The sequence below is a fragment of the Talpa occidentalis genome, unplaced genomic scaffold, assembly GCF_014898055.3.
Source record: "Talpa occidentalis isolate TD23 unplaced genomic scaffold, MPIMG_talOcc4v2.1 talOcc4.9, whole genome shotgun sequence".
In the NCBI taxonomy this organism is placed as follows: domain Eukaryota; kingdom Metazoa; phylum Chordata; class Mammalia; order Eulipotyphla; family Talpidae; genus Talpa; species Talpa occidentalis.
In genome coordinates, this window is record NW_023605305.1 from 41,022,037 (window position 1) to 41,035,649 (window position 13,613).

General features: G+C 37.5%; 1 protein-coding gene across 1 annotated transcript in view; it reads right to left on the minus strand.

Annotated features, from left to right (window-relative positions):
* Window positions 1-4,591: 4,591 nt before the first annotated feature.
* Window positions 4,592-13,613, minus strand: part of CLCA2 (chloride channel accessory 2) — a 33,136-nt gene continuing 24,114 nt past the window's right edge. The window contains exons 13-14 of the mRNA XM_037498565.2: window positions 12,443-12,676; window positions 4,592-5,335 (exon numbers count right to left, since the gene is read on the minus strand). Of these exons, the coding sequence (XP_037354462.1) occupies window positions 4,893-5,335; window positions 12,443-12,676 (677 nt within the window). The 3' untranslated portion in view covers window positions 4,592-4,892. The remainder of the gene's footprint in view (window positions 5,336-12,442; window positions 12,677-13,613) is intronic.

The following is a 13,613-nucleotide window of genomic DNA, read 5'->3' on the forward strand; positions in this document are numbered from 1 at the left end:
ATTGCAATGCCTTATTTTGACCCCAATCCCTCCTTTCCCTGACCCCTGCCCCCCATAGAGTCTCTGGTTCATAGTTGTTTGTTGACTTTGATATTTTCTTTCTTATAGTTATTCTTTTTCCTGGTCCCTTATTTAAGTTTTCTAGATTCCTGCTATGAGTGAGACCATCCGGTATTTTTCTTTTTCTTTCTGGCTTATTTCGCTGAGCATGATCCCTTCCAGCTCCATCCATTTTGCTGCAAATGGCATGTGTTTATCTTTTTTGATTGCTGAATAATATTCCATGGTGTATATGTACCACATCTTCTTGATCCAGTCATCTATTTTTGGGTATTTGGGTTGTTTCCAAAGCTTAGCTATTGTAAATTGTGCTGCTATAAACATAGCGGTGCAGGTGCTCTTTGGAATTGATGTTTCTGTGTCCTTTGGGTAAATACCTAGGAGTGGAATTGCTGGATCATATGGAAGCTCTATGTTTAGAAGGTCAAGAAATCTCCACACAGCTCTTCACAAATATGGATCACTTTTGGACCTTCTTCTATTGACAGATTTTTTTTTCTTATTATGGGATACATTTCCTGCTTATTGATATGTTTGTTAGTTTTTAATTTTATGCTAGATGATCTGTTATGGAGTTTTTGTATTATGCTATCTCCTCTTGAGTTAAGTTCTAGCAATAGTCAATTGCTTCCATGGAGACTTGGTTTTAGGATTTGTCAGAGCAGATCTATTTTAGTTTTTCTCTTGGTTGTAGGACATACTCTTTGTTTAAGGATGGAGCCCTTACCACTAATGTCGCCCTTGTGGAGTTTCAGTGGTAACATACTATACTTACCAATTCCCTCTAACTTGGGTGGAAGTAAACCTTAAACCTTTCCCCCTTACTATGAGGCAGTTGCTAAAAATCTCTGTTCACCTCGTTTAGCCTCCAGACTCTTGTTTTCCATCCAATTCCGTTGCAGTGGAGGACTCGCACAAGGATTGAGAAGATACAGATTTAGGACTTTCCTCATATGTTTGCTTCCTTCTTGGAATTTCCTTCCTCAATTTCTAGCTGCTTTGACAACCCAGAATTCTTGTTTCTGCCTTGTCAACTCAGTAATATACCTGCTTTCTTCTTGAACTCTATCCAGATATACCGAGGAAACTAGAATGCCTTTTGGAGGAACAGCTGATTAACTGTAACTCTCACCTAGTTTCTATCCTTTTTCCTCAGGTCACATTTACTCCACTTTCTGCCTGCTTTTGTTGGTGTCCAGCGTCTTCAAAATGTTGGATTTTATATTTTTTCAGAGTTAAAATGGTCATTAACAAGAGGATTCATTCACTATGAGCAATTCTGCTAGTAGTGCAATTGGATTTGTCATTTTGAGTTTAGTGAATGAGATATTTAGGATCAACTTTTCTAAGAGTAATTCATTTATATCAGAAGGCAAAATCTAAAACAAACAAAACAATTTTGGGGGGTGGATTTTCTGATAGTAACATGCAGGTGGAAAGATACTTTTGGAGCAGTCAACAGAGCATACACATAAACAGCAATCTGTTCAGTGCATTGACTGTATCAATTCATTCCCTGAAAAAATCTTCTATCTCTTGCTTCTATCTCTCATTGAGATTTTTTTTTAATTTTTGAAATTGTTGATTTTTTAAATTTAATTTTTTTTTAGGATTTTATTTATTTATGCATATAATAGCTGGGGTACAAGCCAGGGATGCGGGGTGGGGGGTGAGAGGACTCACCAGAGACAGAGTGGGGAATGGAACAGGAAGACTGACTGAAATACACTGCTGAGGGGAGCAGCATGTGAGACAAGAGAGGTCTGCTGCACCATGTATATTGCTCCCTGGCTGGCCGGGGATCGAACTTGTGCTGCAGAGGTTGTGGATTGTTTCATAGTGCAGTGCGTAACCCCTTGTGCCACCAGGGAGGCCCTAATTTTATTTTTTATTTATATATATTTTATATCATTCTTCTGTTTGCTTCCCACCACCCCTTCAGGTGTAGTCCCCATAGAATTTCCTTCACAATTCACCATGTACCATCACCACAGTCCCCTGTGTTCCTCCCTCCCTCCCTCCCTCTGATCTCTCTCCTGCCTCCTCCCCTGCAAAATGTCTCTGGTTTATAATTGTCTGTTTGTTTTTATTTTGTTGTGTTGTGTTTTGTATTATTTTTTTTCCCCTCATGTCTTATTTGGTTCCCCTCGATTCCTCCTGTAAGTGAAACCATCTGATATTTTTCTTTATCCTTCTGACTTATTTCACTGAGCTCATTGAGATTTAACCTTCTTTTTCTGTCCCTGAAAAGGTAGGGCATATATGGAGGAGTTATTCTCCTCAAGTTCCAGAAAAAAAAAATTTCTCTTTACTACATAACAGCAATCAGTCTGGCACTCGAAGATAATAACACTTTTTGCCCATGTCAACTTCATTCTTTAGACTTCATGTCACTTTCCCAGGCGTATATCTGGCTCATATTTGCTCTCTTGCAATCTCAGATCAAATATTCAATGATCTCACTAATCATGAGGCAATCCACCAGTGACCAATGCTTCACAGCTCCTTATTCTCTTTGACCCAACTCTTATGTGTTTCTATTATTAACCATTTGTTCTGGATTTGTATCACCCTTTTAGAATAACTCTGGCCTACCCATGATTGCTGGAATCTCTGCGATCAGTATGTTCCCGCATTTACCATATCTTTGCTGATGTCTAATGCTTTACTCTCTCATAACTACGTAACATCGTTTACCCTATCTACTTGAAGACATCACCCTTTCTATCCTGTGATAATATATTTCAAGTGTCACTTTAACATCTGCATCTTAGTTCTGCCTCTCCTAGTTACTCATTTTTAAGTTTTAAAACTTATTATTCTAGGGCCTCCCCGGTGGCGCAGCGGTTGAGCGCTGGGTTGCGAAGCTGCCCGCAGCTTCTGCAGCGCCAGTTCGATCCCCGGCTGCTCCCCGGCCACCGAAGGAGGGTCCCACATGGCGCGCAGACCTCTCCTGCCGCCCGCTGCTCCCCTCAGCAGTGTGCTTCAGTCCTTCTGCCTGCTCTGCTCCCTGCTCTGGCTCTGGTGAATGCTCTCACCCTCCTGTGCTTCTGACTGTACCCAGTGCTTGTATAAATAAATAAAAAAAAACAAAACAAAAAAAACCTTATTATTCTACTGCTCAATAATATTTTTAAAACAAGAGAAGCAAAACTAGATGAAAGGTAATTCTTTTTTTTAATTTTTTTTTAATAGAGGCATGTTTTATTTATTTGTTTGTTTGTTTGTTTGTTTATACATGCACTGGGTACAGTCAGAAGTGCGGGAGGGTGAGAGAATTCACCAGAGCCAGAGCGGGGAGCAGAGCAGGCAGACTGACGAAATACACTGCTGAGGGGAGCAGTGGGCGGCAGGAGAGGTCTGCGTGCCATGTGGGACCCTCCTCCGGTGGCCGGGGAGCAGCCGGAGATCGAACCGGCACTGCAGAGGCCGCATGCAGCTTAGCAACCCAGCGCTCAACCGCTGCGCCACCAGGGAGGCCCTGAAAGGTAATTCTTAATTCCTCATGACTTTTGCTCACTCCTATATGCCTCCATTTCCCATTCCTATACATAAATAACCCTTGATGGATATAGGATTCCTGAAGTCTTATTTTTTGTTGAATGATACAAATTAATGATTATTTTATTGATTAAGATGCCTTATCATGGGTTATATTTTATTTATTTTTTATTTTATTTTTATATTCCCCATACAATTGCAACCCCCTTATTTTGACCCCTATCCCTTCTTTCCCTGCCCCCCCTAAGTGTGTCTCTGGTTCATAGTTGTTTGTTGATTTTGATTTTTTTCTTTCTTATAGTAATTTTTTTATTTAGGTTTTCTAGATTCCTGTTATGAGTGAGACCATCCGGTATTTTTCTTTTTCTTTCTGGCTTATTTCGCTGAGCATGATCCCTTCCAGCTCCATCCATGTTGCTGCAAATGGCATGTGTTTATCTTTTTTGAATGCTGAGTAATATTCCACTGTGTATATGTACCACATCCTGAAGTCTTATTTAAACAAGTAGTAGAATCAGTTAATCATTCCAAAGGTCAGTCTCTCCCCTTTGCCTCTTCTGTGGTTGAAATTGAATAAAACTATATAGGCTAATTATGTATCTAACTAAGCAAGCCTTATGAAAGTTATAATCATTTTCATTGAATAAAACCAAGCAATAACTTGGGAAGTTGCTTTTGATGAAATTAGAAACTTAAAAAAAAAACAAAACAATAAATTCAACAGACTTCTCACAAAATTGGTGTCAGGGCACAAGGATAATACCCCACAATTTAAGGTTAACTCTTTCGGTGAACATAGATCTCATTGAGCATTAGCAGTGGATTTCTTTTGCAGCGTATATAGTTAGCCAAATGACAAGATGTAAAGAACTTTACAATAGGGGATTCAAATGTAAAATTCAGCTTGATCTTTAATCATAAATAAGCAACATGTTTTAAAAAGATGAGTGAAAATGAAAAATTAATCAAAATAACTAAACAATTGCTTCATTTAGACAGTTATACTATATCTTTCAGACCTAACCTGCTTTTCTGTACTTGGTACTACTTTCTCTCTGCAATAAAACAACTTTTTCTTTAGTCTTTGGTTCAATTTTGTTCTTACCTTTGCATTTAAAGAAATTTCTTTGGAGAATAACTTATTAGTCTAAAGCTAAAGGTTTTCTAGTCCCCCCCCCCAATGAAGGCTATAATTTTTTTGTCTATTTACCAGGTACAATACTCAAAACATTTTTAATAGTTTTGATATTGATTTGACTTTATTGGCATGTTTTTGTAAAGTGCGAGCACCGTGACTCAAATTTAAGAAGGAAGGTACTCTGTACATTTGTTCATAGTAATTTTGACCCATTCTCTTTCTTGTCTGCTCTCCATTTCCTGTTCAAAATACAATGTACTACAATTATAGTGAAGCAAATGATTCCTATCAAACCCATTGCTGTCAAAACTCCTTTCAATATAAGACCATCTCGGGCAGGCTCCGGGCCAGAATTTAGGGGAATAAACAGAGATACCTGAGCAATGTTAGATACAGCAGACTTTAAGGAGTTCCTGTCTATTGCTTGTACTGCCACATAAATTCTGTGGCTTTCTTGTATCTCTCCGTTAGGTTGGTATTCAGATCCATTTATGAAAAGCTTTGGTAAGAATGTATATATCTCCTTGGTTCCAGCTTGCTGGGGATTCAGCTTTGATGTATTCACTAAAATGGCATTGTTAAAGTTATCTTGAATATTCTGTAGGCTTTTACTCATTCTTATTTCATAACTGTTAGCTGAAAATAAAAGATATGTCACATGGGTCAGTTTTTAGTTTATTAGAAATTGCTAATGAGAATGATAACAAAAAAGTCAAAATGCTCAGGAATAAGCACAAGAACTATACATATGAAAAAACTTTAAAATACTACATAAGAACACATATTAAAACCTGCACAAGAGGACTATTTTGGTTTTTGAATAGCAATGTTCAACATAATAAAGATGTTATTTCCCCCAAGTTATATTTCCCTATGTAAATTTTACATGATTCTACTCGCAAGTGCTTCTACTTTCTAATAACAAGTTTATTGTAAAGTTTAAATGAGAGTGGTTATGTAAGTCTAAAAAACAGCAATATGTTAGGACTAAGCCCATCAGATATAAAAACACTGATGTTTCAATACATCAGTATTGACAAATGAATAAACCAATATCTAAATACAGAACCAAATACATTCAAGTATTTAGTATATGATTGAGGTAGAACTCAAATTAATGGGGGAAAATATGTCTTCATGTGTGTTTTTGTGAAAATTGGGTAAAAATCAGGAAACATAAAATTGGATCTATACCACAGGCCTTTTTATCAAGATAAACTTCAATGTGATCAAAAAGCTTGAGAAGAGTAAGTAATAAAAATAGTAAATAATAAAAAATGAAACTAGTAGCTATTTAATAGGAAACAATGAAATAATTCCAGCATAATTATGAAGTAGGACAGGCCCTTCTAATTAAGACTCAGAGTTTAGAAGCCATAAACAAATACTTGAAAAATGAAATCTTCTACATGGGAAATAAAATGAAAATCTACTTGGGAAAAATCCTCCTAAGCAAAATATGAGCATAAATGTTAAGTGACAAAAATGTTTGTCAAAGATGAAGTTTACATCTATAACAACTGAATGTCTCCTATTAGACTAACTCTCCAGTAGATAACAAAGAAAAAAAATATTGACATGTGGGACTCAGACAAAAATAATCAGAAACTATGGAAGGGAACCAGACTAGGTATGATTAATGTTTATACAGCTTTTCTCTGTGAAGGCACTTCCCATTGCAGTAAAGGTAGCTGGAACCAAAAGTCAACTATTTTCTGGGTCTGAGAAGTCAGTGGACTGTGAGACTGCCAGAGTAGCTGAATATTGATTGTGCCATAAAAAGGGCTAGTCTAAATTCTGTGAATTAACTTCTTTCAAATCATTGAAAGACCTCTAATTATACATGTGTGGGTTCAGGGGAAATGAACAGCTAAAGACTGGAAAGCTGAGTGAAGGCTTTATGCTATGGGGAAGTAATTGAGTTTGGAGTGAGTCTTGCCAAGTTAGAGGAGATTGGTAAATACCATGATTAAAAACATAAAATTAGAAAAGGCATGCTTTATAAATAAAGATTGGGCCCTAGAACTAAGAGTAAACCCAAGATTCTTCCTATTCAAGGTCATCTAAGGTAAACACTACAAAGAAATTTCAAAGCTCCACAGGAGAATATAGAAGATTCCAGAGTATATAATTTGCTATCATCTAAATATGTAATTTTATAAACCATAAAAAGAGGGAAAGGAACTCTCCTACCTCATGGAGATTGAAACCCATACTACTGGAAGACCACTGGACTAATGAGGAGATCAAAGAAGAAATTCAAAAATTCTTTGAGTTGAATGACAAGGAAGACACCAATTTCCTAAATGTATGGGATGTAGCAAAAGCAGTAATAAAAGGAAAATACATAGCAATAGAGGCTCATATCAAGAAACAAGGAAGAACTCAAAGAAACAACCTAAACTCAAAGCTCAAAGAACTAGAAAAAGAACAACAAAAAAACCCTAAGACCAGTAGAAGAAAAGAAATAATAAAAACCAAAGCAGAAATAAATGAAATCGAAACTAAAAAAACAATTCAGAAGATCAATGAAACCAAAAGCTGGTTCTTCGAAAAAATAAATAAAATAGATAAACCCCTAGCCAGGCTCACAAAGGAAAAACAGGAGAAAGCACAAATAAACAGGATCACAAATGAAAGAGGAGAAATCACAACAGACACAGTAGAAATCAAAAGAATACTCAGAGACTACTATGAACAGTTATATGGAAACAAGTTCAACAATCTAGAAGAGATGGACAAATTCTTACAACTCTATAATCACCCAAAGCTAGATAAAGAAGAAATAGAACACCTGAACAGACCAATAACATGTAGCAAAATTGAAATGGTAATCAAAAACCTCCCCAAAAACAAAAGCCCAGAACCTGATGGATTTACAAATGAATTCTACCAAACATTCAGAGATTAATTAGTGCCTATCCTTCACAAACTCTTCCAAAAAATTGAGAAGAAAGGAATAATACCAAACACGTTCTATGAAGCCAACATTACACTAATACCAAAACCAAACAAGGACAACACAAAAAAAGAAAACTACAGGCCAATCTCTCCAATGAACACTGATGCAAAAATCCTCAATAAAATTTTAGCTATCAGAATCCAACAATGTATCCACAAGATAATTCACCACGACCAAGTAGGATTCATTTCAGGGACACAAGGATGGTTCAACATCCGAAAATCAATCAGCATCATCCAACACATCAACAAAAAGAAATATAAAAACTATATGATAATATCAATAGATGCTGAGAAAGCTTTCGTCAAAGTACAACACCCATTCATGATAAAAGCCCTTGAAATTCTTGGGAACATACCTCAACATCATAAAAGGCCATATATGACAAGCCAACAGCCAGTATCATTCTCAATGGCGAAAAGCTGAAAGCATTTCCATTAAGATCTGGAACAAGACAAGGATGTCCACTCTCACCACTGCTTTTCAATATAATACTGGAAGTCCTAGCCAGAGCAAAAACTAATTCAACTAATCAATCAGTTTAGTAAAGTGGCAGGATACAAAATCAGCATGCAAAAATCAGTAGCCTTCCTATACACAAACCATAAATCTGAAGAAGAAGAAATAAAAAAACCATCCCTTTTATTATCGAAACAAAAAAAAAATCAAATACTTGGGAATAAACCTAACAAAAGAGGTAAAGGACCTATACAAAGAAAACTATAAAACACTGTTAAAAGAAATAGAAGAAGACACAAAGAAATGGAAAGACATCCCTGCTCATGGATTGGAAGAATAAACATTATTAAAATGGCCATCCTACCAAAACCAATATACAGATTCAATGCTATTCCAATAAAAATTTCAATGACATTCTTCAAAGAAATAGAACAATTATTGATGAAATTCATATGGAATCACCAAAAACCCCGTATAGCCAAAGCTCTTCTGAAAAAACTCTTCTGAAAAAAAAAAAAGAAGGAAATGGGGACATCACACTCCCAGACTTCAAACTATAATACAAAGCCATAATCATCAAAACTGCATGGTATTGGAACAAGAACAGACACAGAGACCAATGGAATCGAATAGAAAATCCAGAAATAAACCCACAGATTTATGGTCAACTAATCTTTGACAAAGGAGCAAAGAATATGCATTGGAGCAAAGAAAGTTTGTTCAATAAATGGTACTGGGAAAACTGGGTCGCTACATGCAAAAGAATGAAGCTTGACCACTACCTCACACCATACACAAAAATCAACTCAAAATGGATTAAAGAACTAGACATAAGACCTGAAACCATAAAATACATAGAAGGAAATATAGGCGAAACACTACATGACATGCACCTCAAAGACATCTTTACAGACACATCACCCAAAGCAGTGATAGTGAAGGCAAAGATAAACAGCTGGGACTACATCAAAGTAAAGATCTTCTACACAGCAAAAGAGACAATAGCCAAAACAGAGAAACCCCACCTACTGGAAGAACATTTTTGCACACAACACTAACGATAAAGGACTGATCACAAAAATCTACAAAGAGCTGACAAGACTCAACAAAAACAAAGAAAATAATCCAGTCAAAAAATGGGCAGAAGAGCTAAAAAGAAACTTCTCTGAAGAAGAAATGCAAATGGCCAACAGGCTTATGAAAAAATGTTCAACATCACTTGTAATCAGGGAAATGCAAATCAAAACTACAATGAGATACCATCTCACACCAGGGAGAATGGCACATATTAAAAAAAACTAGCAACAACAAATGTTGGCGAGGTTGTGGAGAAAAAGGAACTCTCCTGCACTGCTGGTGGGAGTGTAAACTGGTCCAACCACTATGGAGAGCTGTGTGGAGATTTCTGGACCTACTAAACATAGAGCTTCCATATGATCCAGCAATTCCACTCCTAGGTATTTACCCAAATGACACAGAAACAGTAATTCCAAAGGGCACCTGCACCCCTATGTTTATAGCAGCACAATTTACAATAGCTAAGCTATGGAAGCAACCCAAATGCCCAAAAATAGATGACTGGATCAAAAAGATGTGGTACATATACACAATGGAATATTACTCAGCAATCAAAAAAGATAAACACATGCAATTTGCAGCAACATTGATGGAGCTAGAAGGGATCATGCTCAGCAGAATAAATCAGAAGGAAAAAGATAAATACCGGATGGTCTCACTCATAGAAGGAATTTAGAAAACCTAAATAAGAGATCAGGAAAAAAGACTAATCAATGCAAAGTAAAAATCAAAATCAACAAGCAACTATAAACCAGAGACACACTAAGGGGGTGGTGGGGAGAGAGAGGCGGGGAGAGGAAGGACTAGAGCAATTGTATGGGGAATATAACCAAAATGAAAATGCATACATTGTGCAAAGATGAAAAAAGATGTAAGAATTATATAAAATAAAATATTTAAATAAAAAAATAAAATATGTAATTTTAAAATGCTAGCCATGCAAAGAATGGGAAATAGTATGTATGGGCAAGAAAAATATCAGGAAATAAAATAAATAATACATGACTGAGATTTGAAATTAATGGACAGAACTTTAAAATGACCATGATGAACGGGCCTCCCCGGTGGCGCAGCAGTTGAGCGCTGGGTTGAGAAGCTGCCCACAGCCCTGCAGTGCCAGTTCAATCCCCGGCCACCGGCAAGGGTCCCACATGGCGCGCAGACCTCTCCTGCCGCCCGCTGCTCCTCTCAGCAGTGTATTTCGGTCCTTCTGCCTGCTCTGCTCCCTGCTCTGGTTCTGGTGAGTTCTCTCACCCACCCGGGCTTCTGACTGTACCCAGTGCTTGTATAAATAAATAAAAATAAATCTTAAAAAAATTTAAATAAATAAATAAAATAACCATGATGGAAATCCTGGGATTAAAAAAAATACAGTGAAACAATATATTTGAGAGGATTAACAGTAGATTGGACACAACAGAACAAAGATTCAGTAAACTCAGAGACAGGTCCATGAAACTCATACAGACTAAGGCATTCAGAAATAAAAGAGAAATTGAACTGAATCTCAATGATTCTTAAGCTCCACTGACTTTTTCATTTAGTATATGTGAAAATAACCTAATGCCATATATATAATTATAGTGAACAAATATAATACATGTAATATAAATATTATCCAGTAAGGACAGAGAATAGAATAAAATACTTTGAAGACCTACTAACTGAAAATATTCCAAATTTGAACAAAAAGCACACTCCACAGATTTAGGAAGCTCAGCAATCCCTAAACAGAATACACATCAAGAAAATAGAGTGAGACATGTCATGGTCAGTTGAACACCAAAAATAAAGGAAAACAATTTAAATTGCCAGAGGAAAAACCTAAAATTACCTTGAAAGAAAAATCTATTGCCCTGAAATTTTAAAAGTTAAGTTGAAAAGAAAACTTTTTCATATAAATGAATGATGAGAGAAATTTCACGCAAAGACCTGAACCACAAAGGAAATGATGCTAGATAAAAATTCAGATCTATAGAAAAAAGCAGCAGTAACTGAAGAATTTGGATACAAAACTACAATGCTTCTCAGCAGTACAGAATTATTTATAAGTGAGATGGTTTCTGGTAAACAGTGATCAGATAGACAATTATAAGCCAAAGAAAGAGAATGCAAATTTGACGCAAGACTGGCAAAGTCCCAAGTTATTCACTCTTATTTGACTGATAATAACAAAATCAGTGCTCAATAAAGAAGGTTGTTTCTTACAGGAATCTCAATCATGGACATCAGGAAATTAACCATTTAATGCATACATAATGATAACCATGTTTTGATGACAGCAAAGAGATTGGGCAAGTTATCCTTTCACAAAAGTTATTAGGCTGAGTTGCTTGCTATGTGGATCAACAAATGATGGTGGGGGCTTCCCCGGTGGCGCAGCGGTTGAGCACTGGTTGCGAGGCTGCCCGCAGCCTCTGCAGCGCCAGTTCGATCCCCGGCTGCTCCCAGGCCACTGGAGGAGGGTCCCACATGGCGCGCAGACCTCTCCTGCCGCCCGCTGCTCCCCTCAGCAGTGTACTTCGGTCCTTCTGCCTGCTCTGCTCCCCGCTCTGGCTCTGGTGAATTCTCTCACCCTCCCGCGCTTCTGACTGTACCCAGTGCTTGTATAAATAAATAAATAAATAAATAAATAAATAAATAAATAAATAAATAAATCTTTAAAAAAAAAAAAAAAGAAAAGAAATGATGGTGGAAAACTGAAGGCTGACATAGGCATGGAAAGTCAAAAAGAAACTTTGTCAGTGTCTCCCAAACAGGAGCAAGAAGGTCCAAAAAATAAAACTGGTTCCAATCTCCCTAACAAAAATGATGGCCAGTAGTGGGAGAGGAAAATGTACCAAGGTTTGCATGATTTATTCTCTAGACTGGTTTGTAATTCTTTGAATAAATATTCATTATCCAATCTTCAGAAAACTAATCACCTCAGAAGATGATGCCTTGTAATGCAGAACTAACAGTTCTGCTGGTTGGATTGCTACACACAGTATTTATGTTTTCAGACAATGTTTCTGTGTGATTAGTGTCAGTCTACCAGGGCCTCTTCAGTCCAGTGGGAGCTGATATGCTCTTGTTCCCAGACTCCAGGCTATAGGACCTTATCAACAACTCAGAGCTTTTTATGACAACCCTCTGCAGCTTAATCAGTTCTAAGCCCCCAAAACTATTTTAGCCAACTAATCCCTAATATAGTTATTAGAAATGCTACTTTGTAGTCAAATAGGTAAGGAAACCAAGACACCTACCCTGGCCCTGATCAAAGTCTTCTCCAGGTGCTGTCCAAGATAAAGTCACCTCATCTTCTGTTTTTACAGCTTCCAGGTCAATAATTTTGCATGGTGGAAACATGTCAGGATGGGGGCCAGCTGGAACTTCCCACATGGAAAAGAAACTGCCTGAGCTTACTCGGCTAAAGCCCCACTTTTGTTCCTCCTCGTTCAGGCCCACTGATTTTCTTGGGGCATTCATTTGAATATTACCTATGACACCAAAAAAAGGAATAGCCAAAATACCAAATTATAATCTCCAGATTAGCTTGTTTTTAACAGATTATTTTAAAACCTTTTTTCTTTACTACAGCATTAGAAAACTGAGTTGGTTTATTCAGCAATTCATTTTTTCACCCATCCAGCCATGCACTCTGTAAATATGTTGAGGGTGTATGTAATGCCAACAATCACCAACAAAACTGTCTCTTAGGGGATTTATAGTTTTACTAATAAACATTTACAAATCGTAATATATGTAAGAAGGAAAAAAGACAGGGTGCTATGGAAAAACCCACAGGGACATAATGTAGAGTGGCGTCAAGATACCCACATTTAGGGCCTCCCCTGGTGTTGCAGTGGTTGAGCGCTGGGCTGCGAAGCTGCAGACTCTGCAGCACCGGTTCGATCCCCGGCTGCCGGCAAGGGTCCCACATGGCACGACAGACCTCTCCTGTCTCACCCACTGCTCCCCTCAACAGTGTTCTATTCCCCGCTCTGGCTATGGTTAATTCTCTCACCCTCCTGCGCTTCTGACTGTACCCAGTACTTGTATAAATAAATAAATAAATCTTAAAAAAAAAAGAAGAAACCCACATTTAGAGGTTTCCTAAAGGATGAATAGGAGTCGACTGAAGTATAGAAGAATATCCCAAGGACAGGAAACAGGTTATGTAAAAACTTCGAGGCGTAGAAGAGCTTGACAAGTTATAAAACTTAAAGCACAGAGACTGGTGTGACAGGGGACAGGAGAGAGGAGTTTGTGCAGGACCACGTGGACCTTTGTAGTAGTTTCAGAGTTTACTCCTAGGTGCTGTGATAGAAGCAGAGCAGCAACACAGTCACTTTTGCTCTCCAACAGGTCACTGTGAGCGCTTTCAGTAGAGGATCTGTTCTAGCATGGCAAGCAACAAGACCACTAAAATGGCTA